The sequence below is a fragment of the Vanessa cardui genome, chromosome 20 (genome assembly GCF_905220365.1).
Source record: "Vanessa cardui chromosome 20, ilVanCard2.1, whole genome shotgun sequence".
NCBI classification, from domain to species: domain Eukaryota; kingdom Metazoa; phylum Arthropoda; class Insecta; order Lepidoptera; family Nymphalidae; genus Vanessa; species Vanessa cardui.
Genome location: NC_061142.1, coordinates 315,019 through 342,501, shown reverse-complemented (window position 1 = coordinate 342,501; position 27,483 = coordinate 315,019). Strand labels below are relative to the sequence as shown.

Here is a 27,483-nt window from a genome sequence, read left to right as displayed (position 1 = left end):
TCATTAGTAATAAAATATTATTTATTACTTTATACCTAATTATCTAATGCATAAGGTAGAAATCTAAACAATAAAATAAAATCTACAATATTATAATCTTAACTAATTCAATATCACAAGTACTTACAGAGAGAAATAGGATTGATGGCCATGTCTGATGTAAAAGAAGAATTTAAATGAGGTAAATATTATTTTTAAGACTTAAGCCTTCAATACTTATTTAATTATCGCAAAATACGACTTTTGTAAATTTAAATGGTCTATCTATATGCTTCTTAAAAGAAATAAAAGGAATGTTGTTTGAATTATTTACAATAATAATTTTAATATATAAAAAATACACACGGGCAAGATTGATTTGGATAAGACGACATAAAAGTTGACTTTTAATTCATAAAGTTTAATAAAATTAAATAAACTGCATTCTATAAAAAAAACAAACGATTTACACTGTAAATAAGGTACATTGATTTTTTAATGATTTTTTCTAGGTAGCAGCGCCATCTATCACTCCATAATATTCAAGTTTTTTTTAGCTACTTAACACTAGGTGGCGCAAGTTGTATAAAAATTATGTATAAGATGTAAGCATGTACAAATGCGTATACTTAATATACATATTTTTACGAGTTGCATTTATTTAAAGCTCATTGTACACTTCTAATTTTTTTTTAATTTAAAATATTAGAAATAATACAATAAAGCTGACATTTCTTTTAATAAAGTATTCATCTCAAAAGTAAATTTACAATTATTTAAATATTTTGTTTTACATAAATGTCTGAAATATTACGTTTAATTATTGCCAATTTACGATATGTTTTAATATTACTCGGCTTATAATGACTTATAAATAGTTGTTTTTTGTGTAGTTATGTTTATTGACAGTGTTCATTGACATCTACGACGTTGCTTTTCCGCCACCCGAAAAAGAAATAGCCCACAGCGAGACCCAAGACCAGCGCCAGACAGAGCCATACATTGTAAGTCATGAACACCAACATGAGGATGTAGGACGCAGTCGACTGAATTAAGTGCATTATCGTTTGTATGATGTGGCCCGACGACAGCATTGTGTATCTGAAAATAAGAGACAAATTCATTATATAGGTGAAATAATTATAATTTTAAATGTTCGCCGATAGATGGCGCTGTATGATAGAAATAATTAGGATTTGAAATATAAATTAAAAAAAGCTCAGGAAATCGTATAAATTTGCACGTTTCGAAAATAGCTTATTCTTCTTTATTTTTTTAACGATATTAAGTGTTAAAAATGTTCGCACTGAAGAAAGTAGCGATGGTAAGAAAATCCAATCAAATCTATCCTGAATTGAAATACCTACTTGATGCATTTTAATGAAGTTTTTAAATACACAAGATTGTATGACGATGTATTTATTATAAGCAGCGAAATTAAGTGTTACATTTTTAAATCCAAGTACAAAATAAATCAGTATACTGCTAACGGAATGGTCCATAACGAATTATAACAAACTATATTAACATAAAAAAATAATAAATTGAAGGCGATATCATTCAAAACACGTAACCGCAACGATCGTAAAATAAAACAAATAAATTGTTTTTACAGTACTGATCGTTTTTCAAACTTTTTACTGCTAGGAAAATCGTTATATAGAATAAGTTATTGACAACGTCTCAATAAGAATTATGTAACTCTCTCTGAGTGACTAACATTTTTTAAATTTTATAATGGTTTCAATAATTTTAATAATAAATGTTGCCTCATAATAGGAATATTCGTTTAGATTGTGAACTTAGGGTTGCAAAGGGTATCTATCCCGTGACGTCCCCCGAAAAGACGGAGTGGGTACCGTTGGTTTTTTTGGATAATCCGGAGCCTTTAGCGCCGAAGCGTCAAGCGTCTTTCCAGCAAAAAAAAAAGAAAAGAAAAAGGTTAATCTCTATATAAGTATACAAATCTATAACACATACTATAGAAATATATACATACGTATAACGTGTTTTCCTAAATTGTATAAAAATATGCCAAAATTCTGGTTTTCCATTTTGTATGTATGTATATTCCATGCTTACTTCACAACAGCTGTTCCTCCGCAGTTTCCACCAGCCCCGCATTCGTTCTTGGTGATGTTGACTTGAGAGTCCCCTGTAGCGGAGGTCGCCCTCGCGTGTAAAGCCTCTCTGTAGTACTTGAGTCCTTCATAGAGTACAGCTGCCAGGAATATCGCCACAGCGGACCCGAACAGCTCCAACGCTGTCGTTGTCATCCATCCATCGAACAGGATCTCCTGACAGACGCCCGCGTGGAACTGAAAAATGTAGTTTAATGTTTTAATAATATGTCGGTCAAAATTTCCCAAATCTTAGTGTTCTAAGAAGGCAGGCTTAAGATTACACTGTCGGATGTCTTTTTTATGTGATGTATATTTATATATTTTAATTGGTCATCATCAACTATGAACGAAAATCAACTACGAAATATAAAATATTCCTTAAATGATTAATGCATCACAAATGAAGGGAGCTGAGATTGCTTATCCCCTGTGCCTGTAGTTACACTGACTCACTCACCCTATAAATCGGAACACAACATTACTATGAGTGGATGGTACACCGGTCCAGACGGGTTCAGATGTTCGTTATCTTTCTCATTAAGTTTAAATAGCATGTAAATAATATTTTATCTTATACGAGCAAGGCAAGGCCACACATAATGACTTTTTATCTTATGATATTAAAAAAGATGTGTATTTGTAATTGTACTATTATTATAAATATGTAGGTTTTGTTAATTTATTTTATATATATATATATATGTATTGTGTTACATACAATACTTTATTAATGATAGAATAGGAATCAAACACTAGTAAGGACTAGTACTTGTGTCAGGAACTAAAACTGCGAAACGATTTATATGAGACTACAAAGTGTTTCAATATGTTGAAAAAACTCCTCTTTTTATCGCCCGAAGCAAAATTTATCAAAATCAATAAATATGTAACTAACTTTAAACGTAATAAAAATAATGAATATTACATTAACGGAGCTCAGATAACACGAATTTGTTTATTTGTTTTTAATTTAAAATCGATTACAATATACATATGTTATATAAAACTCAAACATAGCTTGTAATATTGATGTGTTAAATTTGTTTGCCGAATACATCTCATGCTCGGCACTGAAAACATCGTGAGGTTTTTATGTGTATAAATCTGCTACAGTCGTTTCCAAGGGAGACTAGGTCTTGGTCTTAATAGTTAATTCGTTCTCTGAGTTAGTATAAATATAACAACTATGTAGGCCATTTCTAAGTGTCTGATTCACGCCATCAAATGTTTATAACATTAGTGCGCTATCTAAAGGTCTATTTTTGACTTCCGAATTTGTGGTCGGTGGGAACTCGGAATACTTGTGTGCCCGCGGTTTTGTGGTGCTGATAACGATACATTCTTATCATTCACAAGGGCAAACTAGGTGTCAGCTAACGATGCTAGAATTGGAGGACGACATTTCTTTTTCAAGTAAATTTACATTTACATTATTTTATTACGGTCTTTTTAGTTTATTTTATTTCCTAAATTTGACTATTTCTGAATATAATATAAGGATATATTAGTTGATACATAATGATAATACACAATGGTCGTTCGACTTTGTGCAAGCCGTTCTGTTTAGATACGATCCACTAATGATATAATATTCAAGCGGCAAGCAGCCATACATAGAGTTGTGTTTCGGTTTGAAGGGTGAGTGAACCCTTTTTGTTACAGGGGCTAGGCATATAACATCCTAGTTTCAAAAGTCGGTGGCGCAGTGGCCACATTGGAAATGATTACATTTTTATGTAAACATTATACATACATTTTTATGGTCAAATGATGACCACTTACGATGGTATGTCTATGTGCAGTGGTGACTACTTCGGATCAGGTTTGTCTGTCTGCCTAACTTTGCTATAAAATACTTAATTTGTCATAGTAACACTCAAACTGAATAGGTATATGTTTGGGTTTACGTTTAAAATATTGATACTTGACTTTGTTTAGATTACTTACCACCATTTTGTGGCTGGAGCCGCAGCCGCCATGATCGTGGTCGTGGTCGTGGCCGTGATCGTGATCATGGTCGTGGTGCAATTCCATTACTTGATTCATTTCTGTAACAAATATTTATTTATATTAATAACTGGATATCATCATCAAAAGTCATTTAACGTAATAATAAATGTCTAAATTATGTGAAATGGCTGCTTTTTTTAACCGACGTAAATTTTGACGAAAAAACAGGCGTGCATTAAGAGTTGAAATTTGACAATATATTAAACTAAATGTAGATATGGCTACGAATCCTTCGGAAAATTATAATGACAACGATAAAAAAAAGAGTAGTCTTATTTAATTAATTTTTTTGATATATGTTAATTATTTATATCAGAATAATAAACAAAATTAAGCACATGTATATATAGTGGTGTTTGCCTGGATTTGAACTCAAAATCATCGGTTAAGATGCACGCATTCTAACCACTGGGCCATCTCAGTTCATTAAAAGATTAATTTAATTTACATTTATTACTAAATACACCGATCAGCGTTTATACAAGAGCGTAAATATCATTTAAATAAAGTAGTTTTGCAAGTTCAGCTTTCACTGCGCGTGCGCACTTGCGCAACCGATCTGTGAGTGCACTTGCAGACCTCGGGTTTTCCTAGATCAGCTTGCGAAATTATTAATGTCAGGTAAGCAATGACTGTATCAAATTTCAATTTTAGGGTTCCGTGTTATATAAAAATTTATGCACAATATGTTTTTGCATTTACATGGATTTCGAACGATATGCAATAAGTAATGCTTACATATAATATATTCATAAACGAAAAAGTGAGTCAATAGACATACACATGTACAAAAGTACACAGACACAAATATAACACGCTGGCGAAGCTTTATTCCTCTTACTACATAATATCTAGACTGTCCGTATGTTCGCGCTAAACTCCAAAACTGCTAAACGGATTATCGTGCGGTTTTCACTAAAATACACAGGGATGCTTCATGAGGAAGGTTTAAGTGTATGATTTATTAAGGTTTTTGTATAAATAATTAGAAATGCATCGCAAAAAAAGGGTAAGTATTATAAAAAAAATGTCCACCCGCGCGATGTTATAATATGTTCTGTTGTTATTAAATCAAATGATGCCATATTATATATTCAAAAGATTCGTTTGGCAGTACTTATCGAAATGACAGCAGCTACTGAATTATTACGCTTCATAGGCAATTATATTATTTATGAGCAAAGCGAATCCTTTATGAATATAACCGTCAATACTGTGCTGATTATTACGTCTTGTCAGACGACATCTAATTTCTTTTTATGCGCTTTATATCAAACGTCACATTTTAGTAGGTGTAGGCTTATTTTTTTTAAATATCGGACAAAATCATATACGTTACTCTGATCCCAATGTAAGTAGCTAGATCACCAACACCCGGTCCCAAGACAACATAGAAAAGTAATGAACTGTTTCTACATCGAGTCGGTCGGGAATCGAACACGGTACCTCAGAGTAGCCTACCCATGAAAACCGCTGTACACGCTACTTGACAACGAAGGTCGTCGGAAATATTATGGAGGCTCAAAGGAAATATCATTTTACTTTCCAAAATTTAAGATAAACATTTGTCCGCCTACCCATGTAATAAGCAATAAGTAGGTTCTGGTTCAAATTGCAGTGTAAACGATAAGCAAATATGCTTACTAGTAATATATTTTTTTAAATAATCTGATCTATTTTACTAGATTTTTTTAGTTCCGTAAATAGATAACCCCATGTTTCACGAGCTGATCTTTCTACTGATCACTATCTCAATTGCTCTTCATTGAACAACTAAAATAAATAAACAAAACATTAGGAAACTTTACCAAGATGAGTTGAATCAAGCGGATTCGTCACTAAAGCAGCAATCTCTTAAACAAACTTTGGATAGACAAACTGATCATTAAATGTGTGGGAAAATTAACATCATTTGTAAATAACAAGGAAATAGTAGCTACCTATCTTAAGATATATAAATGTATTCATATGAAACGAATAACCGTATTCGAACTACAAAAGTCAAATAAATATTATTTTAATTCGATATTAAAACGATATCATTGATCGAGAACTTAAATAATCTCAGATATTCATTATGGATTTGTTCAGCTTCATTGACGCTGAGTAAATGAAGCTGTTAGTAGTGAACAATATAGCTGCGCTGTTACTAAATTGCATGGAATACATCTGTATGTATTTCGTTTATCGTTATATAGGTTCGTTTATCTTTCTTATTTCTTCGATAGGAATAGTTTACAGATAAACATTGGAATTCTCTTTCGCACTATGTTGTAATAAGATAAGAAATAAACATATTGTATGTTTAAGAAGTTTCATATCTAGTCTGTTTCCGGTGGTGAAGGAAATAAATAAACAAAGAAATATTCGTTAAAAATAGTTCGTATTTCTTAAGATAGTAAAGACGGGACACATGCACTTTAGGAAATAAAACACACGGAATAAAAAAACACGCACTAGAGGTGAAGGCTACACTATGGAGAGTAACTACGAGTAAGACTAACTACGGCTACAGCACATACCAGTGATGTTTACGTTTTTTTTCCAGCAGCTCAGAAAATGTAGCTCACCTTGAGCTTACCTCGCGGAACATATGAGCCGATCACATTGTATTCATCGATGGTTTATTGATTCATTTATACAATACAATATAACAATACAGCTCTATAGAATACTCTTAAAGAATTAATTTAAGTAATTGTACCATTAAGGTAGGACAAAGTTCAAGCTCATTATTATTAATCCATCAAAGGACAATTAGTTTTTTTTTGTATCGGCTTGTCGGGGAGTTACTGTAAATACTGGCATAAGATAAAGCGCATTGGCTATTTAAGGGATGCCTAATATTTCTTACAGAGCCAGCGATGGTCCTAAAATAAATAATAAACAATATGACATCATCCATTCGATCATGAACAGAGAGCAACGAATTCTCTGAATAAGCGGAGATAAGATTTAAAACAATTGATAAGAGAGACTAATTGTACTAATTAATAGCTTAGTCTATAATGATATTTAAGCATGTTTTAATTATTCGCGTGTAATCGAAGTCGACGTAACGCAGGTTTTATGTTACGATATTGATATGATATAATATGTAATGTGTAGAACAATAGCGCAACATACAGCGCGCGGCCGAGCGGCGCAGTGTCAAGGATGCACATCGACCGGAGCTGAGCTGGTAGTGCGGCAAGCTAAACTCGGACCCATCGACTATTGATTAGCCCAGCTGTACTGGTTTTAATAACAAAAAAATAATCTAAAAGACAGCACCGACTTCAAATAATAATAATTCATAAAAAAATAAAACGCACTAAAATGTAATAGAAATACTTGCGTGTTCGAAATATTGTTTAGAGCTCTCCTAAGTAAAATGAAATGAAAAATATTAGACTACTTAAAAATCGATTTAGTTTAATTATTGTTATTTTTGGAGCCGGTGTCAGCCATGGGCACGCGTCAATCAAGAGAAACGAGTATAATACGAGTCTCTTGATTGACACAGTATATCGTCGTTGCCGTCATTGTCGTCGTAAAAGTTTATTTGTAAAAAACATATTCCTTAAAGTATTCTCGTATTATTTTTTGCTATTGTAGCATTTTATTAGCCGACAAGAAAATCCAATTTTTCAAAGGAAATAATAAAATATCGTTAATATTCCCCTTTGTATCAACTATCCAATCCATACTGAACGAGGTTAAATAGGATCCAAAGTTGTTTTAAAAATTAGATTTAGTTCAGTTCTCATTGTATTACTATTAAAATTGAACATCAAAAATTAACAGTACTAGATCCCGAGATTCCTTTGAGCAGTACATTTTCAAAAAATATCGATATTTTAATTCTTGATAGTTCTACAACACTACGCGTCGCACAGGAAGACACGTAACTTAACTATTGTCGGTGGTCGATACGATCTTTATAGATTCAATTCTATTTAAATACAAATAACACATTCACACGTCAAGAGGTAACTTTCAATTATAAATAAGTCAAGGTTTTAATGTAATCAACGTAGACTTAGATAAACATAATTGAACAAGTAATTAAGGTCTAAGTTACCTAATATAATATAGATAATGTAACAATTAATTGTTAAATGATTTATATATTTTTTCCTTAATATTATTGATTCAATAAGGTACAATTTGTTTAATTATTTTTATTAGTCTTGTTCAAGACACACCGCTGGTTTTTATTAGCTACTCATACGGTTTGTTGGCGTTCTGAAGTTATTATCATTTTTATCCTAAGATATTATTATTAAAGGGTTTGAAATGTAAATACTTGCCAAGATTAATATTGTCAACGTTTCGAAATATATATTCTTAAGAGAATAAGCGATGTAAGTCTCTTATTCATCAATTGAATATACGTTAATCTAAATTAAGTAATGGCAACTAACCAAAGTCGTTGCTAAGATTGAACTTTTAAGACTTAAAAAAAAAATCCGAAATTAAAAAAATTATAATAATGATTAATGAATTATACTTTCAGTTATCATCAAGGTCACAATTTGGATTAAATTACATTTTAACTGGTCAAACAAAAGGTTTTAAATAATAAAAAAATTAATATTTTTCTATCATTATTAAAAACTTTTATGTATAAACCTCTTGGTATTAAATAAGGTATATCAGAAAATATGTACCGTTGTCAGCATCCAGGGAATCTTGAACTTGATCAAGAATAGTGTATAGTCATATGGGTCAAGTGTACGCAGCGTCTATGTGTGTGCATTCTAAATATCTGAAAAAATATATGACGCTAAGAAACGGTAAACCCCTTTTCGGTAAACCGCGTGACGGCCTGCGAAGGGCTCGTTTCACAGCGGCTGCTCACTTGGCGGCTTGGATTGACAGGTAAATGAAGATTATTGCTCAAAAATATTATCGTAAAACTAATAAAAAAGCGTGGAGTTAATACCTGCTGACTTCCAAGCAGGATACATTAATTTAAATAATTGTATTTAATTAACATGACGTTGTTTTTTTTTAAATGTTAACTACTACTACTGAGTTTCTTGCCGGTTCTTCTCGGTAGAATCTACTTTCCGAACCGGTGGTAGCTTCACTTAATTGTAAAATGACGATTCAAAAGTGCATGAAAAAGCCTACTTAAAAAAAGTATATTTTGATTTTGATTTTTTTTTGAATAACCGTTCAATCATATCAACAGTTAAATTGTAAGTCAATGTAATGACATGTTATCCTATAACACAAAGCAGTCTTATTATAGTATTATTAGACCATCACTTTTGTTATCTACATCGTACTGGAAAACTGTGGATGTTTCACGTCTCTCTTGTGTAAAATGTATCAGCCTGTAAATTACCCACTGCTGGGCACTTCACTTAATTATAAAATGACGATTCAAAAGTGCTTATAAAAGCCTATTTGAATAGAGTTTATTTTGATTTTGATTTTTGATTTTGAATAGAGCGAATTGGTGGCACAGTTGGTGCCTCACGAGTTCGGCCGATAATTACGAGCAATGAAACAATGGCGCGCATCCGCAACGAAATTGATCCTTGTCGCAGTGAGGGTCAGTAAATTGCATACAATATCGAGACAGATCTAGAAAGAAGAGTCCAAGTGTCCGTTTAAGACGACTAGATCTGTCATTTCACTGCCCTGATCGGTTTTTCCTAATTTGGTATGAAATAGGGAAATCCCAGGTGAAATATTTATTGAGGAAGGTGCAAGACTTTTATGACTATTACTTGTATGCGTAAGTTTGTTGATGGTCGACCAATCGAAATTCCACAATAATTTATTGCCAGTAGCATTTAAATCTGACGCCACAGAAATATAAGATACGATGTTTTCAATTCTGAGGGATAACATTTAAGTTTTGTTAAGGTTGACAATGCAACAACAGTTTAGAGATTTTCTTCAACAAAGATTAATTAATTCTTCGTTGCAAAATTTATTAGATACGGTCTAATGAGGAAAGCTCGATAAAACCTTGATATAATTACAATAAAAAACCCAAGATATCAAACTATGCGTTATTACTTTTTAATATGTAACGTGTCACATTCTTTAAATGAACGTAACTATTACTGTTTATTTTTATTTAAAGTATCTAATGTGTCACGGAATATATATATATAAATTATCTTTATGTATTACTTCTCCATATAAACCTTGCCGTATCTATCCGTCAATATGTTACTTTTTATATTCGTAGTCCAACGAGCACTATACGAGCAAATGGACCACTAGATGGTAAGTGGTCACCCATAGACAATGGCGCTGTCAGAAATATTAACCATTTCTTACAGCGCCATGTACCGCCAACCTTTAGAACCGAACCTGAACACAACAATACCGAGTACTGTTATTTGGTGGTGGATTATATCATAAGTACCCAGACGATCTTGCACAGAGCCCTACCATCAAGTATTTATATATCGAAAATAACCAGTTTGCTAAGTGAAAATGGAAACGTCACTCTCCGTTTATTTGCTAATTTAAATAACAACACCTAGCTTATATCTTCTTTAACAAATAATAATATCAGAAACAAATTGTGTAGACTTCATTTTGTTTGATTTGTTATAAAACATGTTTAGGTGTTTGTTATTTTATTTGTAGTTATCATTATATCTCAATTAAAGTTGTTTACAATAACAATTAGCTTTTGAGCAAAATATTACTACTGATAATAATACATTTGTAAAAATCACTGTTTACATTAGATATATATTATTTACTCATAAAAACAAGGGGGGAGAACAGCCTACGGGGATCACCTAAAACCTAACAAGACACCCCCTCCAGAAACTCGTAATTTTTTATTTTCAAATAAATAATTAAATGTCCGTTAGAATTTTACAAATGGCTACGCTGTGATAATATTAGTGTTAGCTCAGTGTGTTTGTGATTTGGTTTCCGAGGCGCAAATTGTTGCCTGAGGTTATTTTGTAAATGCGTATCTTCGATGTGGTACGGAAGTTTTGTTCGTATATCCGCGCTATGTTATGATTCGGTATTTGCTTTGACAGTGTTATGACTTATGAGCTATAGGCAAACCGTGCAGAACGGGTAATCCTGGGTAATGTCAATGATACTTTATTGGGTCCACACCTCTTTTTTTTCTGTCTGATCGTCTGTCTTTCGTTTTCTAATGGAGTCAAAGTGTCGTCACTTGAAACATACATTACATAAGCAGAGTGTTATGTAATAGCTTAGAGCCAATAATGACAGCTACAAAACCTTAATCATTAAAATAATAATGACGCAAAATTCTTAAAGCTATTTTAATTTTTGTGTGAAATAAAAAGTATGTCGCATTAATATATTTTGTTATATGTTACTAATGTGATGAATGTTTATTAGTGAACTCAATTAGAAATATATTGATTGTCTAAATTAATAATAACAAATCATAAATCATTTTAATGGAAAAATTTTTTTTTGAAGTTACTCATATGGTTAATGTGGCGACTGCTATGGTTCTTACTAAAGAAGTAAAACGGATAAAATTATAAGTTGTTATCGAATAGCAACTCAAGCATTCGACACTTAATAAGACCGTTTATAATTCGTGATTCTACGCTTGTATTACTCATACGGTTTAGTTTTTTTTTTGAAAACGACACGTATTTGCACAGCTGCTATTGTCTTTACAGTGTATTGAGGTAAATATTTTTAAATATGTATTTTATGTTATAGAACTAATACGTTACATTCATAAACAATACCGTCACAATCATCATTAATCTCCTTTAAATTCCCTTCGTTGGGCGCAAAGTAAAATCGTTCATTCTATTTCGAGATACAAACTACGTCTAACCCAGGAATTCATAGAATATTGACGGACACTTAAACTAGCATCAGTAAAAGTAAAATGTTATGTAACCTGTATGTCCCACGGCTGGGCTCAGACCTCCTTTAATTTTAATTGGGCCTGTTTGAGGTTGGAGCGTATTCCACCACGCTGCTATAAACCGGAATTGGTGAACGTACATATGTCAGTATTTCATTATAATTATATATATACCCTGCATATGTATCACGATGTTTTATTTCACAAGATTCATTATAACCACAAATTAAACACATGATATTCTGTGGTACTAGCCTAGGTTTGAACACGCAATCTCCGGCTGAGATGCACCTGTTTTAACCACTTCTCCGCTTTTAACATCAGTCGCTTATAAAAAATTAAAATATTTGTTGTCCTCGTAATATGCCTATCTGTTTATCATCTTTATCTGTATTTGTAGTAAAACAACGATTTGTTTTAAAAGCTATACTTAACTATTTGCCCACGTAAGACGAAATGGCCCATAAACGGCAAATCTTAGGTAATTAAAGATTAAAACTTCAATTAAAATTGGCAACTTGACAAGCATGCAACGTGTAATTTATATTCATCTTGTAGTAGACGGTACAGGAAAACAACGTAAGGAAACTTGCTTGCGCTATGATGTTCCACAAATCAATATTGGAGCAGCATCGTGAACAACTCCTGAGGAGTACAGAAGGTTTTGGACCAACAGTTGGGTATACAGGGTTATGGTAACACGACGTATATCCGTTAGGAGGCGATTGGGGTAACTATTTGCAATTATTTTAACCCCCATATGCATAATCCAAAAGTAAACCATTTTTGACTTATCACGTTTTTTAGCTTTTTTCAAAATGTGTCAAAAATGGATCTTCAAAAATTTATTTAAAAAAAAGTGTCAATTAAAATCTATATTTTTTCTTTTGTTTTATAAAAAAGATTTATCACTGGATATTCGTTAATATTTAAACAATAATTATCGGTCCAAATTTAAAAATGCGAGACGGAAAACGAATTTATTTCAATATTTTTTTTTTGTTTTATTTTCCTCAAAAATGCCTTAAAAACTAAAAAAATCATTTAGAAACTTGGCCTGCAGATTATTTTAAAAACATTACCGTTTTCGCGTCGAGTCGAGTTACCAATAACTCTGTATAAGTATAGTCGAACACTCTTCTCCTAAGAGATATGCACTCATCCGCGTTACTATCTAATCTACAATTATATCGTCGTTAGTTTTCATCCTCTATTGCATACTGTCACTCGATACATCTATTTCATTTCACCTTTCACCCGTCACCTTAGTGACCTGACGCTTTCATGTTAACCATATTATATTACTAAGAAGAAAAGTTTAAGTCCCTTAATCTAGGAACAAAGGTATGCCATTCCCGTTACTTATGAAACAATCGCTTTGTACAGAGTCCTCGCCCAGAGCGCGCTACAATACCGTTCTTTAAAGAGCGAAATTTGTAAATTTTCAACACAAACAACAGCTGACACGCTTCCGATTCGAGTGACACACCACTTCACGCGCCTTAGTTTCGGATAAATATGAAATAATCGTAATTGTTTTTCTTATTGTTCTGTTTTTGTCCTTTTTGTCTTGTTTACAAAAGAAATAGAAAATATTTTAACGTACGCTGAGTCAAGTCGAGATGACCCAGTGGTTAGAACGCGTGCATCTTAACCGATGATTACGGGTTCAAACCCAGGCAAGCACCGCTTAATTAATCATGGGCTTAATTTGTCATCTCGTGCTCAGCGGCGAAGGAAAACATCGTGAGGAAACCTGCATGTGACAAATTTCATAGAAATTTTGCCATATGTGTATTCCACCAACCCGCATTGGAACAGCGTGGTGGAATAAGTTCCAAACCTTCTCCTCAAAAGGAGAGGAGGCCTTTAGCCCAGCCGTGGGAATTTACAGGCTGTTATTGTTGTTGTTAGTAAAGACGAGACACATGCACTTTAGGAAATAAAATACACGGCAACTCATGATATGTGTAGCGAATAGTGTGTTCGCACTAAAACCGACATTCAGATCGACGCGAGCGCCGCTCACATGGACGAAATCACATTCACCTGAGACTACGCGAGTCTTGTACGAATCTTTTGACGTGTCGATACCATATATAACCACGTTTTCCGTCGAGCAAGATAAGTTTAATAATAATAATTTATAATTTATAAAAAGTTGAAAGACGTTCGAAAATCGAATGTCGTAAAACTCGTAAAAGTAGTCGCCCTACAATTGGTCCGGCGCGCAATCCTCTGACCTGCGCAAGCGCAACGAAGGCCACTTACGAAACTATTTACAAACCATCGATCAATAGCTGGGTATCTGTACGAAGAGATATCGAAGCAAACCAAATCTTAGCGTTATCAATGTTCCAGTCAATATTTGATAAGACAACATATTTGAACTAAGTTTTTTATTTATTTACTAGACGTTGACCGCGACGCGTCCTTCTAAATCTGAACTGACGAGTGCATTAATTACCTTACACAATGAAATAAATATAAACACTAATGTTATTTATATATAAATGAATATATTCGATATAATCCATCCTTTTTTTATATTTTTTGTAATTAGTAGAACAAAAACTACATTTTAAATTAATAATCAACAACTTGTTAAATCTTGTTAAATGTATAAAATAAAGTGTTGTGGAATTTTATACACATTAAAATATTAAATAAAAACTATATAGTAACTAAACTATTTTTTGGTAGTATTGAGGAAGGACTACGCGGTAATAATTAAACTGCTCATAATGAAACCTGGCAGTTTGATTAATATGATGAATTTGAGAACACATTTAACTACATTATTTCCGAGGTGATATTATTTTTAGCTTTTTAATGGTGAATCATTTACAAACACGCATTTGAATAGCTTGATGAAGTAAGCTCGAAACCTTTTTCTTGACAGGAAGAATAGGCCTGACCCAAAGAAGACATAGGTTTGAAATGTATGTACTATTTAACTAAAACGTTTTCACCTCTCTGACTTCTAAAAGTCAAAGTGATATTTGTACGATATAATCTGTCTGTCGGTGTGTGCTATCCACCAATATTAAGGTAGTGATATCTCCTCGTGTACTTTGATAAGGGAATCTGTATGTTAGGTAAATAAACGATAGTATAACAAATATTCTAGGCAGTTTCGTGCCGTATCTATATTTATCTGATTCGGTGGTTCAGTGACAAATTTTTGTGTTCAAATTTCTACCACCTGTACATCTAATTGGCTGTGAGGATAATGTGTCCAAAACTATAGACATTCAATATCAAAATCATCTAAGACAAAATATACTTTATTCAAGTACTCTTTTACAAGCCCTTTGGATCGTCATTTAACAAACTACACTAAATATAGCCCGTTCGAAATGCAGATTCTATCCAGAAGAAGCGGCAAGAAAGTCAATAGTCTTTTATTCTTAAATGATATTACGTTACTCTTCGTAATGTGATATCTTTTATATACAATTATTAAATGACAGGAAATGAATGAACCTGTGAAATCGACTATGTTTACATAATATAAGAACTGTTCTAATATTTCTAATTCTATATATAATATCTATAGTAATAAGGGAAAGCAAGAACACAGTGACTACTGTTATATCGAACTAGAACCTATATAAGACGGCTCGTATGCCTGAATACATTCAGAGTTGCACAATTCAACGAGGAAACAGATGCAATTGTTGGAACTAGTTTGCGAGAACCGGTATCGCGTTACCTAGGGCATCTTACACTTGGACCTAACCGCGGGCGCTCGCTAACCAAAATCAACCACAGATCGTAACACGTTTAAAGGAAAATATAAGAGAATCGAAATTAATTAAACTATAATTGTCGAATATTATTATTTACATACCATATTAATTTAACATTAAAACAATTTAAAACAGAAAACTATTGTTTAAAGATGATGCGATACACTGCTACTGGTTTTAGTGGTAAATAGATGTAATTATGTTACTTGGATGGTGGTAGGTTATGCTTTTTGTATGATTTGTTTTAACATAACCTATCATACAATGGCGATGTTTAGGCTGGATAGCTGGGATCTTTTTACAATGACAAAAATGGTATACCTACTATAAAAAAAAAAATATTTTTATTGTTAAAGGTGAAAATGCTTTGAACACATGCATTTTTTTTGATAAACCCAATTTCTTTTATTTGGTAACATATTGTTTTTTATGATCATAGAACTAGCATGGTAATTCATAGAAAAACTATAATATAGCTCATGTAGAATATACGTATATAGTGGTATGTCATCGCTAGTATTTATTTTTCACTTCTGAGGTAATTATGGCGGTATATAAAAGCAAAGTCAAACTACGAGGAAAATACTGTGATATTCGTGTTGTGGTCGTTAGGTTCTTCCCGTTCCACAGCGATATGATTTACTAGTGTGATACTATTCATGTTTAGTTAAATTCAAACTACAGTAGGTGTTTTTAAACTAGTATTCGTTCAATTAAAAGAATTAAACACAACTTTTATATTCAAAAATAACTGGTAAGTGTTTTTTGAGCAAACTCCTTCTTTCGTTTCGAGGAGAAGGAACTTATTTCACGTGGCGTATAATTAATCTGCTATACACTGATTTACTCGCGATATTTCTCTCCATAGATGATGATACGTTTACATTTTATGTGTAACAAGCATACGGGTGCAAGCAGTTTGCTTACGACATAGGCAAATCTATTTTAAGGAGAAGGCGTCCCTTGAAAACAGATTATTACGAGCCTTTCTGGGGTGGCCTTTCTTTGTTCAACGCTTGACCATCACCGACTAGATACAGTGCTATTTGCATAAACACAACATCAACACTCATTGGTGCTGAAACCACGCAATCGTTGGTAATTTCGTAATATAGCATCCAAGTAAATCACTTCGATAACAATCAAAATGATATATCCATCTGCACCAACTGTGAAGTGTTTCAAATCAACTCTTTCAGTACTCAAGACGGGGATCAGTAAAACTGGATCAACGGATTATATCGACAAGGTTGCAGTTGGCTCGTATGGGCTGCAGAAGCCGGATCATTTGATGTAATTTAAAACAATAAAATCAGTTTCAGCGAGGGACGAGCTACACGGATATGTGTCATTAGATCATCTCATTTTATACGTCTGTCTGTCTGTCACTGCAGTATTTTTATCATAAATAACTTTCGTAATATTGAGGAAAAGTTATCCGTAAGTAGTGTAATTCAATTGCATTCTTGATTAGAGTTTTGTGTTTGTGGTGATGTCTCATTGTCGTGTTTTATTTCGTTGTATGCGGTAATGTTGCCCATTTGCCGGATTTTGACCGCAAAGGTCACTCTTAAGAGTTAAATGTCCAAGACATAATTGATAATATAGTAGATAAAAGTATATGGAAATAAAATTCCCCTTTTCATAATCCGATAAGACGGTCAATCTGATACGATTAGAAATATTTAAAGCAGGACAAATGACTAATTTGCCTGTTTGACATTGGAGTGGTATGTATGTGTATATACTTTAAAAGAGCGCCGTCCCGGTGGTTAGACACGGTAAAGACAGCCACAGGATCTTGTGCCCAGGCTTGCCTACTTATGGCAAAGAATAGGAATGGCTGGAGGAAGGTGGTACGAAGTGTTCAGGAGATCCACACGCATGGTGGTCACGACCCTCAGTAATGAGGAATCCACTAGGAAGAAACTTTAAAACAACTTATAAAATGTAAGGCTATACTTAATATCCTTTCTGCTAGATGTTGTCAGCCTCTTACATAAAGTTAAGATAGATAGGGTATTATCGGTGGCTTGATCATCTCCTGTCAGTTGATCACGAACATATACATAACAGAATCAAGGAACACAAGTGGCACATTGGCGAATAAGGAATGTTTAAAATTCCTAACGGCGCCAATGTCTATAGTTGTGACCACTTACCATCCGATGGTACATATATTCGCTTACTTACATTATAAAAAAACAAAGGTATTAAATCACATAATATATACATCTCATTGAAGACCACCTGCTGCATCCTGCTTACAACATAATTATGTATGTGTGAATGTGATTACATTATGTTAAGTTAGTTAGTACTAGTTACAAGCTAAACGAAATAATTAAGATATTTAAATTTTAAGGTTAACGTTTTTTTAAATGATTAAATATTATAGACGATTTTTCATTGAAAACATCATTGATAAAATCTTGGTGTGTTTTGATAGAAACTTTCCAAAAAAGACCTTAGCAATGTCGAGTTGCGAAAATTTAAGCGAACGTCATTTATCTACAATAAAAAATATTGCACAATCACAAGGTAACAGATTGGATGTGTCTATAATTATGTATCCATACACAATTGTAGTATTGTTGTGTCGTACGGCACAAATGCATTTATACAAACGCAAACCCACGCAAATCTATTTTTAGATTTATCATAGATTTATTTGATATTGAGTTATTAGTTTGTATTTTGTGTCACGGAAAGCAAGGTTTGATAGAACCTGTATCAAAACTTATCACCAATTGATGAGTTTTGGGTCTTGCTTAAGATTCTGGGACCTTACTAACTGTAACTATTTTCTTAAGATTCGTGATAGCCTAGTGGTAAAGTTAGATTAGGTTCCGAGTTCACACTCTTGCAAAGACGATTTAATTTTTATGAGTTTTATTTGTGTTTTTGTGGTAGGTGGTAAACAATATAATCGTGAGGACACCTACATGTGGAAGATGAAAATCTGTACCCAACAATCAAAAGGATCGGCGTGATTGAAAAAGCTAAGGCCTTAAGTCAACTGTTTACTGGCTGTTACCTACAGTGATATAAAATTAATTATTTAACCACTTAATTTAGCCTAGTGAATCCTATTATACGAATGTGCGTGCAAGATTACGGCGTCCACTCGACCGGCGATCGGTAAACAAAGGTCAAGTATGTTACGTATGTGATTACGAAAATTTACGTAATTGTATTGTTCTAACACCTCGCTAAGCGCTCGACGATTTAACAGAGTACGAAACAGTGAGAGGGATTTGCATGTAGTAAATATGAAACGGTAAAAATTAAGATTTATTTATTATGCAGAATAAGGCAGGAGGCCTGCCGTCTGGTGATAGGATAGTTGCCTAAAATTTTTATCTATTATTTTAAATAATCTTTTAACCTTGGTATGTATACGGAACGTTAAGAAGTACGAGCCTAATTATCAATAATAATAGTTGCACAAATGAATAATATTTTTATAGATAATCTAGTTGGCTTTTATTATACAATCGTACTATTACATGAAGCAGGACATGTCATGTCTGTCTGTTGATTGTTTTTTTATAATGACATAGGTGGCAAACGAGCAGGAGGCTCACCACATGGAAAGTGACTACCACCGCCCATGGACACCTGCAACACCAGGGGGCTTGCAGGTGCGCTGCCGGCCTTTAAGAAAGGAGTAGGCTCTTTTCGTGAAGGTTCCCATGTCGTATCGGTTCGGAAAAACCGCCGGCGAAAGCTGGTTCCACAAATTGGTTGTGGAAACAGTTCAAAATTTTTCATGTTAACGTGCTTGATACAGGACGTCAAGCCGTTGGTTCAGTGCCTTATCCTGCCCTCCAGTCGGATTATGATATAATACGAATAAACCTGCGTTTGCGCACATATGCCACTCAAGCGTGGTTAACTATTCCTCGTAAACAGTAGTCGTGGCTATAATTGTCGAGCTAATCACGACATCAGATGTTGTTAACAATGATAATAATAATATGGTATTTTAGACTTAATATAATAATTTACACGTTTTGTTTCATAACAACTGATATTGTTCTTTTATAAGTTGAACTTTTTTTAACGCACAATTTGTCAGCACATTAATGTATTTGTTTAATTACTAGATATTTAACTCATAATAAAACTAATCAATGTGGTTTCATATTCTACTCGTTTTATCGATAACATGTAAAACGTATTCCGTTTATATTTATTCATGTCAATGATCGTTCACGCATATACAATGAAATAACTGTTTTATAATTACAATAATCTAAACATTGATATATTACATTAACTAATGCATACATTTGTTTATGTGTCATTGGATATTAAATATTTAATTAGACATAGTATACTCAGGATTACAAATCTGTGCAAGAGATCTCCGCTAGAAGTCCCAGGTGTAAGTTATGTACATAATAATGTAGTTATTTGTGCTATCAACAACGACAACAACATCCTGTAAATTTCCCACTGCTGGACTAAGGCCTCCTCCCTCCTTGGGGAGAAGGTTTGGAACATATTCTACCACACAGTTCCAATGCGGGTAGGTGGAATACACATGTGGCTGAATTTCTATGAAATAAGACACATGCAGGTGTCCTCACGATGTTTTCTTTAACCGCCGACATGAGATGAAATTAAATACAAATTAAGCACATGAAAATTGAGTGGTGCTTACCTTTGCTAGACAATCTCGGCTCAACAATAAAGAGAGATATATTTAAACATAAATAGACTAAATATGTACATGACAAATTCTAAACGTATATTTTATACAATAAAATTTTAGAATTAAGAAACAGTTTCGGAAACAGCGCAAAGGAACTCGCATGTGTGCCCTTTTCAAAACAAAACAGATTCAGTTCAGTAACCCAAATTATCGTTCTTGATCAGCCGAGCTTAAATCCAAGCATATCCAATAAGAATTATTTCTATGAATAATAATCAGGCTTTTGTAAATGTCGGTTGCATTCATGCAACTTTTGTAAATGTTAATCCTTATGTCCTATAATTTAGTTTTAATTACTGGTGCAATAAAGTATTGATAAATTATAAACGTTTATGAATTAATGGTGTCTTAATTTTAAATATGTTCAATTGTAAATTAGTAACATTTCCGGTCTTTTGTTATCAAAACGTTATCTGTGCTTATTCTTTATTCCGAGTCCTGAATTCATCCATTTAATAAGATATAAATTAATTTTTTCGAACGTATGTTAAATTGAAAATATTTTTATATACGATTTGTCTGTTAACTGTTTTTTTTTCATTCGATAACACACGAAAAAAATACAATTAAATTTATGTTATCGATTGTGGTGGGAAAGTAAAGTCGAAACTCACAGATCACTAGTGCGAATTGTCAAAATATGAAGTATTTTTACAGAATCTCACTACAGGACAATATAAGCATAACCTTTTTGTCGTAATTTCATCAAGAACCGGTACGTCAATTAAAAGATTTAACAACTTAAAGTTTACGTACTTACATATTTATGTGTATAATGTATATGTAGAGTAGGACTGGGCTGTGACTATACACATATGTGTGTTACATAGCACAACTAGTAATTATTAAAGTTTCGATATAGAAACTAAGCGTATAACTTGAATGTAACACCTTGGACTCTCGATGTTGCAACGTTAAATGGTATTCAAATTTATGAAATAGTGTGGGTAAAAAAATATTTAAGGTATTTCTGGTTTGAACGTGAAAATAGTGTTATATCAAAATTTGATTCTATTTACATAATATGCTGTGTGTTTAGATTTATTATAATCTTCTTCAAGCATTGTATTTTAAGAGTACTGTTTATCTTATATAGGCGGAAAACTTTTATTTTTATCTGTGTAATCTCCATTTCGGATATGGCAAAATTGGCGAATAGGAAACCTCGCATTTGGTCGGTAAAACCGCAATGATAAGTATCGTAAGATGATCTACTATTTTCATACATCAATCATGCAATTTTATACATACATGTCAACTTTTCTGCATTTAAAATTTCAAGATCGCGTTAACAGTCGAGGTTCAAGTTTTTTTTACAAAATGTTTTCGTTGAACCACTAAAGCTGTTTTCGTGATTGAATGCCTGATTTCAAAACCGGTGCGAAATATTAAGACTACAGATAAAAAACAACGAAGGTCTTTTCATATAAAATTTTTCATTGAGTCTAAGAGTATACTTATTTCAAGTAGAATCTTGATAAATACTGCAAAATGTGTTAGATTTAACAAACGCACATAAACTATTTTAAGTTGACTTTACAATCCTTATCCGTCTGTATAAATTATTATCGCTCAGTTATTTCTCGATTCAAAATAATAAGCACCGCCGTAAAAAACTGCACAATTACTTTAATAACATTGTAATTTAATATCGCAAGGACATTCGAGCTCCACCATCCGCGAATGAAATCATTAATTAAACTCACCGGATTTCAACACTTGTCACACAAAATAATTACGAAAAAGTTTTTATTTAAATTTTAATAATTGTCGTTTATTTGTCAACACTGGCACGTAAAAAAATTGAACTGTCAAATGATGGCGCGAAACGTGCTCGACTGACGGCAACGCGCGCGGGAATGCCTAATGACTATGGCGGTCGTTTCGTTTGTAACTTTAAAGAGAACTCGGCCGCAGTCGCTGCACAGAGATACCGTGCGTTACGTCACTATATGTTACTGTGAATTGAAAATTTATCAGAAGTGTCATGAAAATGTGATTTTTACAGGACCTGATCATAAAAATCTTTCACAAATATTATTTTTCTCATATTCATTTATTTTCAAAAGCATCGCTAATCATGGAATTTGATTATGTTACGTGTTTTACCATAGAAGAAATCTAACTAACTTTTTCAAATAGCAAATATGGCACATAAATATAGAGAAAATTGAGGAGGATTCTCCATACTTAAAAACAATAGATTATTATCAGGCCAATATAAAAAACATACATATGTTCGACGACCTCCATGGTCGAGTGGTGTGTACACCGGTTTACATGGGTACGCCACTCTGAAGTCCCGGGTTCGATTCTCGGCCGAGTCGATGTAGATTACCATTAGTTTTCTATGTTGTCTCGGGTCTGGGTATTTGTGGTACCGTCGTTACTTCTGATTTCCATAACACAAGTGCTTCAGCTACTTAAATTGGGATCAGAGTAATGTATGTGATGTTGTCTCATATTTATATTTATTATTATTTATTTATATGTAGGAATGACTTAAAATATCAACCAAGTTGATTTTGTTACCATCGTAAGCGAGGTACTTATCACCACTATCAAAATAAACAAATTCTAAAAGATTCGCTAAATAAGAACGAATTTATTATTATAAGTTATTTACTGCAATCGCGAGAGTGCCTTAAGACGGTACCAATTATGATTCTATTTTTTTATGCTATAGGTTTGCGCATAAGCATACGGGCCACCTGATGGTAAGTGGTCAACACCTCCCATAGACAATGGTGTTGTCGAAAACATTAACCATTCCTTACATCGCCAATGCGCAACCTTTGAAACTAAGATGTTATGTAGCCTGTAGTTACATTGGCTCACTTAGCCTTCGAACCGGAACACAACAATACCAAGTATTGTTGTTTGGCGGAAGAATATTTGATGAGTGCGTAGTACCTACCCAAACGGCACAAAGCCTTACCACCAAGAAATTTTATCTCATATTGTTAAAATGCTATGTGCTGGTCATCTACCTTACTTGTAATAATATAATGGGATATCACCTGATCTCCTACTTTTGTCAAAACATTACAAAAAAAGGATAACTGTAATCACCAAATTTTACTATACATATTTTAACACAATCATAATTTCCATAAATATAACAAAAAATCTTACGATTACTTCGTGCCGATAAGCTATTACTGCTTTATTTACGCGTGTCAATTCCAAGTTACTTATTGTTCTACGGCGCGTAAGTAGAGACGTGAAACTGGTTATCATCGAGTTATTTACATAATTTTGTTGATGTAATTGTTCATAGTAAATATCGACAACACTAACGCATTCCTTTTATTTGTTCCAAATTTAAGATATCAATTTAAAATAAGAATAATATATTTTTAAAGTTTACATAATATATTCTTTTTCACAGTCTGGAATATTTTATATTCTATTTCGAGACTAAATAAAACCTATTGGAATGTTATCAGTCACACGTTTTATGGGTTTTGAAAGTAAAGCGAAGTGTTAAGAACATAGTGTTGTTACATATCGATACGGTACTCGTAATATCGATATGTTAAGCTATTTCTTAGCATAATTATTTAAACCGTAAATATAAACTTATATTTTTAAAACAATATTTATTTATTATTATTATATCTTGTTCAAAGAACGACTTTTATAAATTAAACTTAATTTATTATATATTTTTATTAAACTTTGTCTTATTTAAACATTAATAAGTTCATGGATCATTATTAAAAAGTGCCTAATTTTTAAGGCCTATCCAGATTAATAGATCCGTTAAGTATTACCAATCGAATGCGCGACATCACTTAAGATCGGATTATGCTGCGCGCGCGCACTGCATGCCAAGCGTTAGGACGAATTCGCTAACTCGCCGTCATCTCATCGAGGAAGTGATGTAACACTATATTATAAATTGAATAACGTTTTATTTAAAAACTTATTAGCATTTAACACTTAGAAAAACCCGACTAGACAATTAATAGTCTTCGATTGACCCATCAAAGAACTGACCGTGTAACATTCTTATGAGTTAATAAAGAACGCTCTATGGGCCAGTGGTTATAACGCATGCACCTTAGCTGATGATTGTGGGTTCATAAACGGGCAAGAAGCACTGAATTTTCATTTCCTTTATTTGTACTTGTTTATTGGGCCACCTGATGTTAAGTGGTCACCATCACCCATAGACTATGACGCTGTAAGAAATATTAACTATTCCTTACATCGTTAATGCGCCACCAACCTTGGGAACTAAGATGCTATGTCCCTTGTGACTGTAGTCACACAGGCTCACTCACCCTTCAAACCGGAACACAACAATACTGCGTACTGTTGTTTAGCGGTAGAATATCTGATGAGTGGGTGGTACCTACTCAGGCGGGTTTACACATAGCCCTACCATCAAGGAACTTGTTATCTAGTGCTCCATATCAAAGGATAAAGTTGTAAAGAGATCTGTGGGTGTGGCGAAATTCTATCACGTACCGTATCCAACCCTCATTGGAATAGCGTGTACTTTTGTAAAAGCTTGTCTAGGTTTCTATGTGCACATGGTATGTTCTACCGTCAAACAGCAATATTTAATCTTACAGCCACTAGAAGTACAAAGGATATAACCTTAGTTAACAAGTTCTGAGTCCAATTAGCGATATCAGGCATGTCTAAATAGTTTTTAGAGAGATATCTATTGCAGTCGTCACAACCTATCATAAAATGGCTGATATACCTATCCGCTTGTGTTAATTATAAAAATAAAGAAAAAGCTTTAAGCCTTCCTAAATAGAAGAAGATATTACTCTGCAGATCGATTTACGGGCTTTCACTTCATTAACAGATATTTGACAACTGAAAAAATGTTGATCCTTAAAACTGTACCGCCTTTCGTTAGAAAGAAACGTACTTTACCATATAACAAGAAGACTCAGTAATAATTAAGGAATATTAAAGGTTACTTCACACGAATATGCGATTGTTAAACTTAAGATTAATTTGTATATATTTTGTTCTTTGTCTGATCTCGATACGCGTCGGTAACGTGAGATTTTAGCGCAGTCAGTCAAGGCCTACCATTCTAATCACGTTCGTATATTGCTTGCAATGAATATTTAAAATATATTCGTCTTAATAGTAATGCTGTTTTTGAAGTACTTGATAATTAACCAATTTTAAATTGATGTATTTATACTCAAATAGAGACCCGTTGGACCCGGTTTCGCACGGGTACAACATTGGTACTAAATATACTAATGAATTTATTTATTTATGAGATCACATCTCATTAGAATCATCACATTAGAAACTTCAAATATTATCAATGTTTCTTTACTATATTGCCCATGTTATTATGTTATATATTATTATGTTATATATTATTGTAATATATATATTATTATTATGTTATATTAATATTGCCTATTAAACAAAAACCGTATCAAAATCCTTTGCGTAATTTTAAAGATCTATGCATATAAGCTGCATAGAAACAGACAGCAGTAAGGCACTTTGTTTTATATTATGTAATAAAGTTATAAATACCGGAATAGAGGTAGGGCATAGCCATGAAATTAAATAGTCGTTTTTCGGACAAAAGTACAAATTTAGAATTCTATTTAAACTGCATGAATTAAATTAGACAACTTCTCGTTCGGGGCGAGAAAAATGGGTCCTTACATGTCTTAAGATAAATAAAATATAGTATCACTTACTTTTTTACTATTTCACTTTTGATTTAAAGACAAATGTTTCGTATACACCATTCACGTGAATTAACGAGGCAGGCAAACTGAAGGCGAGAAGTGAAACACAACAATATATAGATGTAAATCGTTTGATATCGCGTTGCCAATTGTCCGTGTCATCTTAGTGCTTTGTCGATAAAGATAAAAGTAATTAATCCATCACTAGATCTGCGCTATCGTACGTGTAAGCAATGACATTATGTTTGTGAATCAAACCCAAAGTCAAACAATTTATGGTTTTTGATTGCCAAAGATTGCCAAAGATTGCCAGAGATATTTAAATTCCGGGTTCGTAAAGAAGAACGAAGTAATTATTTTTACATTTCATACACGACATAATATAACTAAGTACATATATTAATATATTGCTGACGAAACGCTTGGCCTTTGGAGTAGTGGTGCAAAAAGCTTCATCAAAGATATAACACCTCGCCTCATTGCCTCCACTGGTGACAGGAGGGCTGTTTCGTTTTTTGCCCAGAGGATCGGAATTGCGATTCAACGGGGAAATGCTGCTAGCATTCTTGCCACCATTCCACGCGGTCAAGATTTATACAGTAACTAGTTTTAGTTCATATTTGTATATATATATTTAAGCATTTAATGTTGTTAATCACTAAGTCCACCGTGTACAACAAACACCTGTAAATTTCATGTCCATGTGATGACACCTTTTTGAATTTCTATTAAAAAAACAATGTGCTGAAATATGCCTCGTATGTGCTATGATGTGCCGCTTGAAAAAAAAATTTACTCAAAAATATCATTTTTATGAGGAGGTCCTTTATTACTACTAATACTTTACTTTTATAAATTTTATAAAATTGTGCCATAATGTGCTCGACATGTGCAGATGTTGAAAAAAAGATTTTTTTTCAGATATTCAGAAAGTGAAACAATGACTGTTTTTTTAAGAATATTATTTTATCGTACGATAAAATAATATTCCGTCAGATTTGTTTAAATCTTATTGTGTTGTAAGTCAAATAAAAAGGTTATAAAACTACAATTAACTTATACTCCTATATTATAACATAACACATATTCCTATTAAATTCATTGAACATTTTTGAAGATCAGTTTTATTAAACATTTTGTGTTTTAACTGTGAAGGAAAACATCGCGAGGAAACCTGCACGTGTCGGATAAGATTTCACGATATGCATTTTCACCAAACATACATTACAGCAGTCCAACCAAATCAAAATATAGTTTATCAAGTTTGCTCTTACGAAGAATTAGTATTGTTGTTTTACGATTAATTTAAACTAGTATTTTAATTTTTCATCAAAAGATTTTTTAGGTTTTCGTTTTAATAATGTCAAAGAGTATACAT

At 32.9% G+C, this 27,483-nt stretch overlaps 1 protein-coding gene across 2 annotated transcripts; it reads right to left on the bottom strand.

The window, feature by feature from the left end:
• Window positions 1-26,204, bottom strand: LOC124538446 (high affinity copper uptake protein 1). Of its 2 annotated transcripts, none has more exons than XM_047115515.1 (4): window positions 26,115-26,204; window positions 4,050-4,150; window positions 2,062-2,297; window positions 1-1,080 (listed from the first exon to the last, which is right to left on the bottom strand). In XM_047115515.1, exons 2-4 carry the CDS (start codon window positions 4,146-4,148, stop codon window positions 879-881), a joined length of 537 nt encoding a protein of 178 aa, XP_046971471.1. In that variant the 5' UTR covers window positions 4,149-4,150; window positions 26,115-26,204; the 3' UTR covers window positions 1-878. The 2 variants fall into 2 exon arrangements, with proteins under 2 accessions (XP_046971471.1, XP_046971470.1); XM_047115514.1 differs by lacking the exon at window positions 26,115-26,204 and adding an exon at window positions 22,125-22,351.
• Between the last annotated feature and the right edge of the window lie 1,279 nt (window positions 26,205-27,483).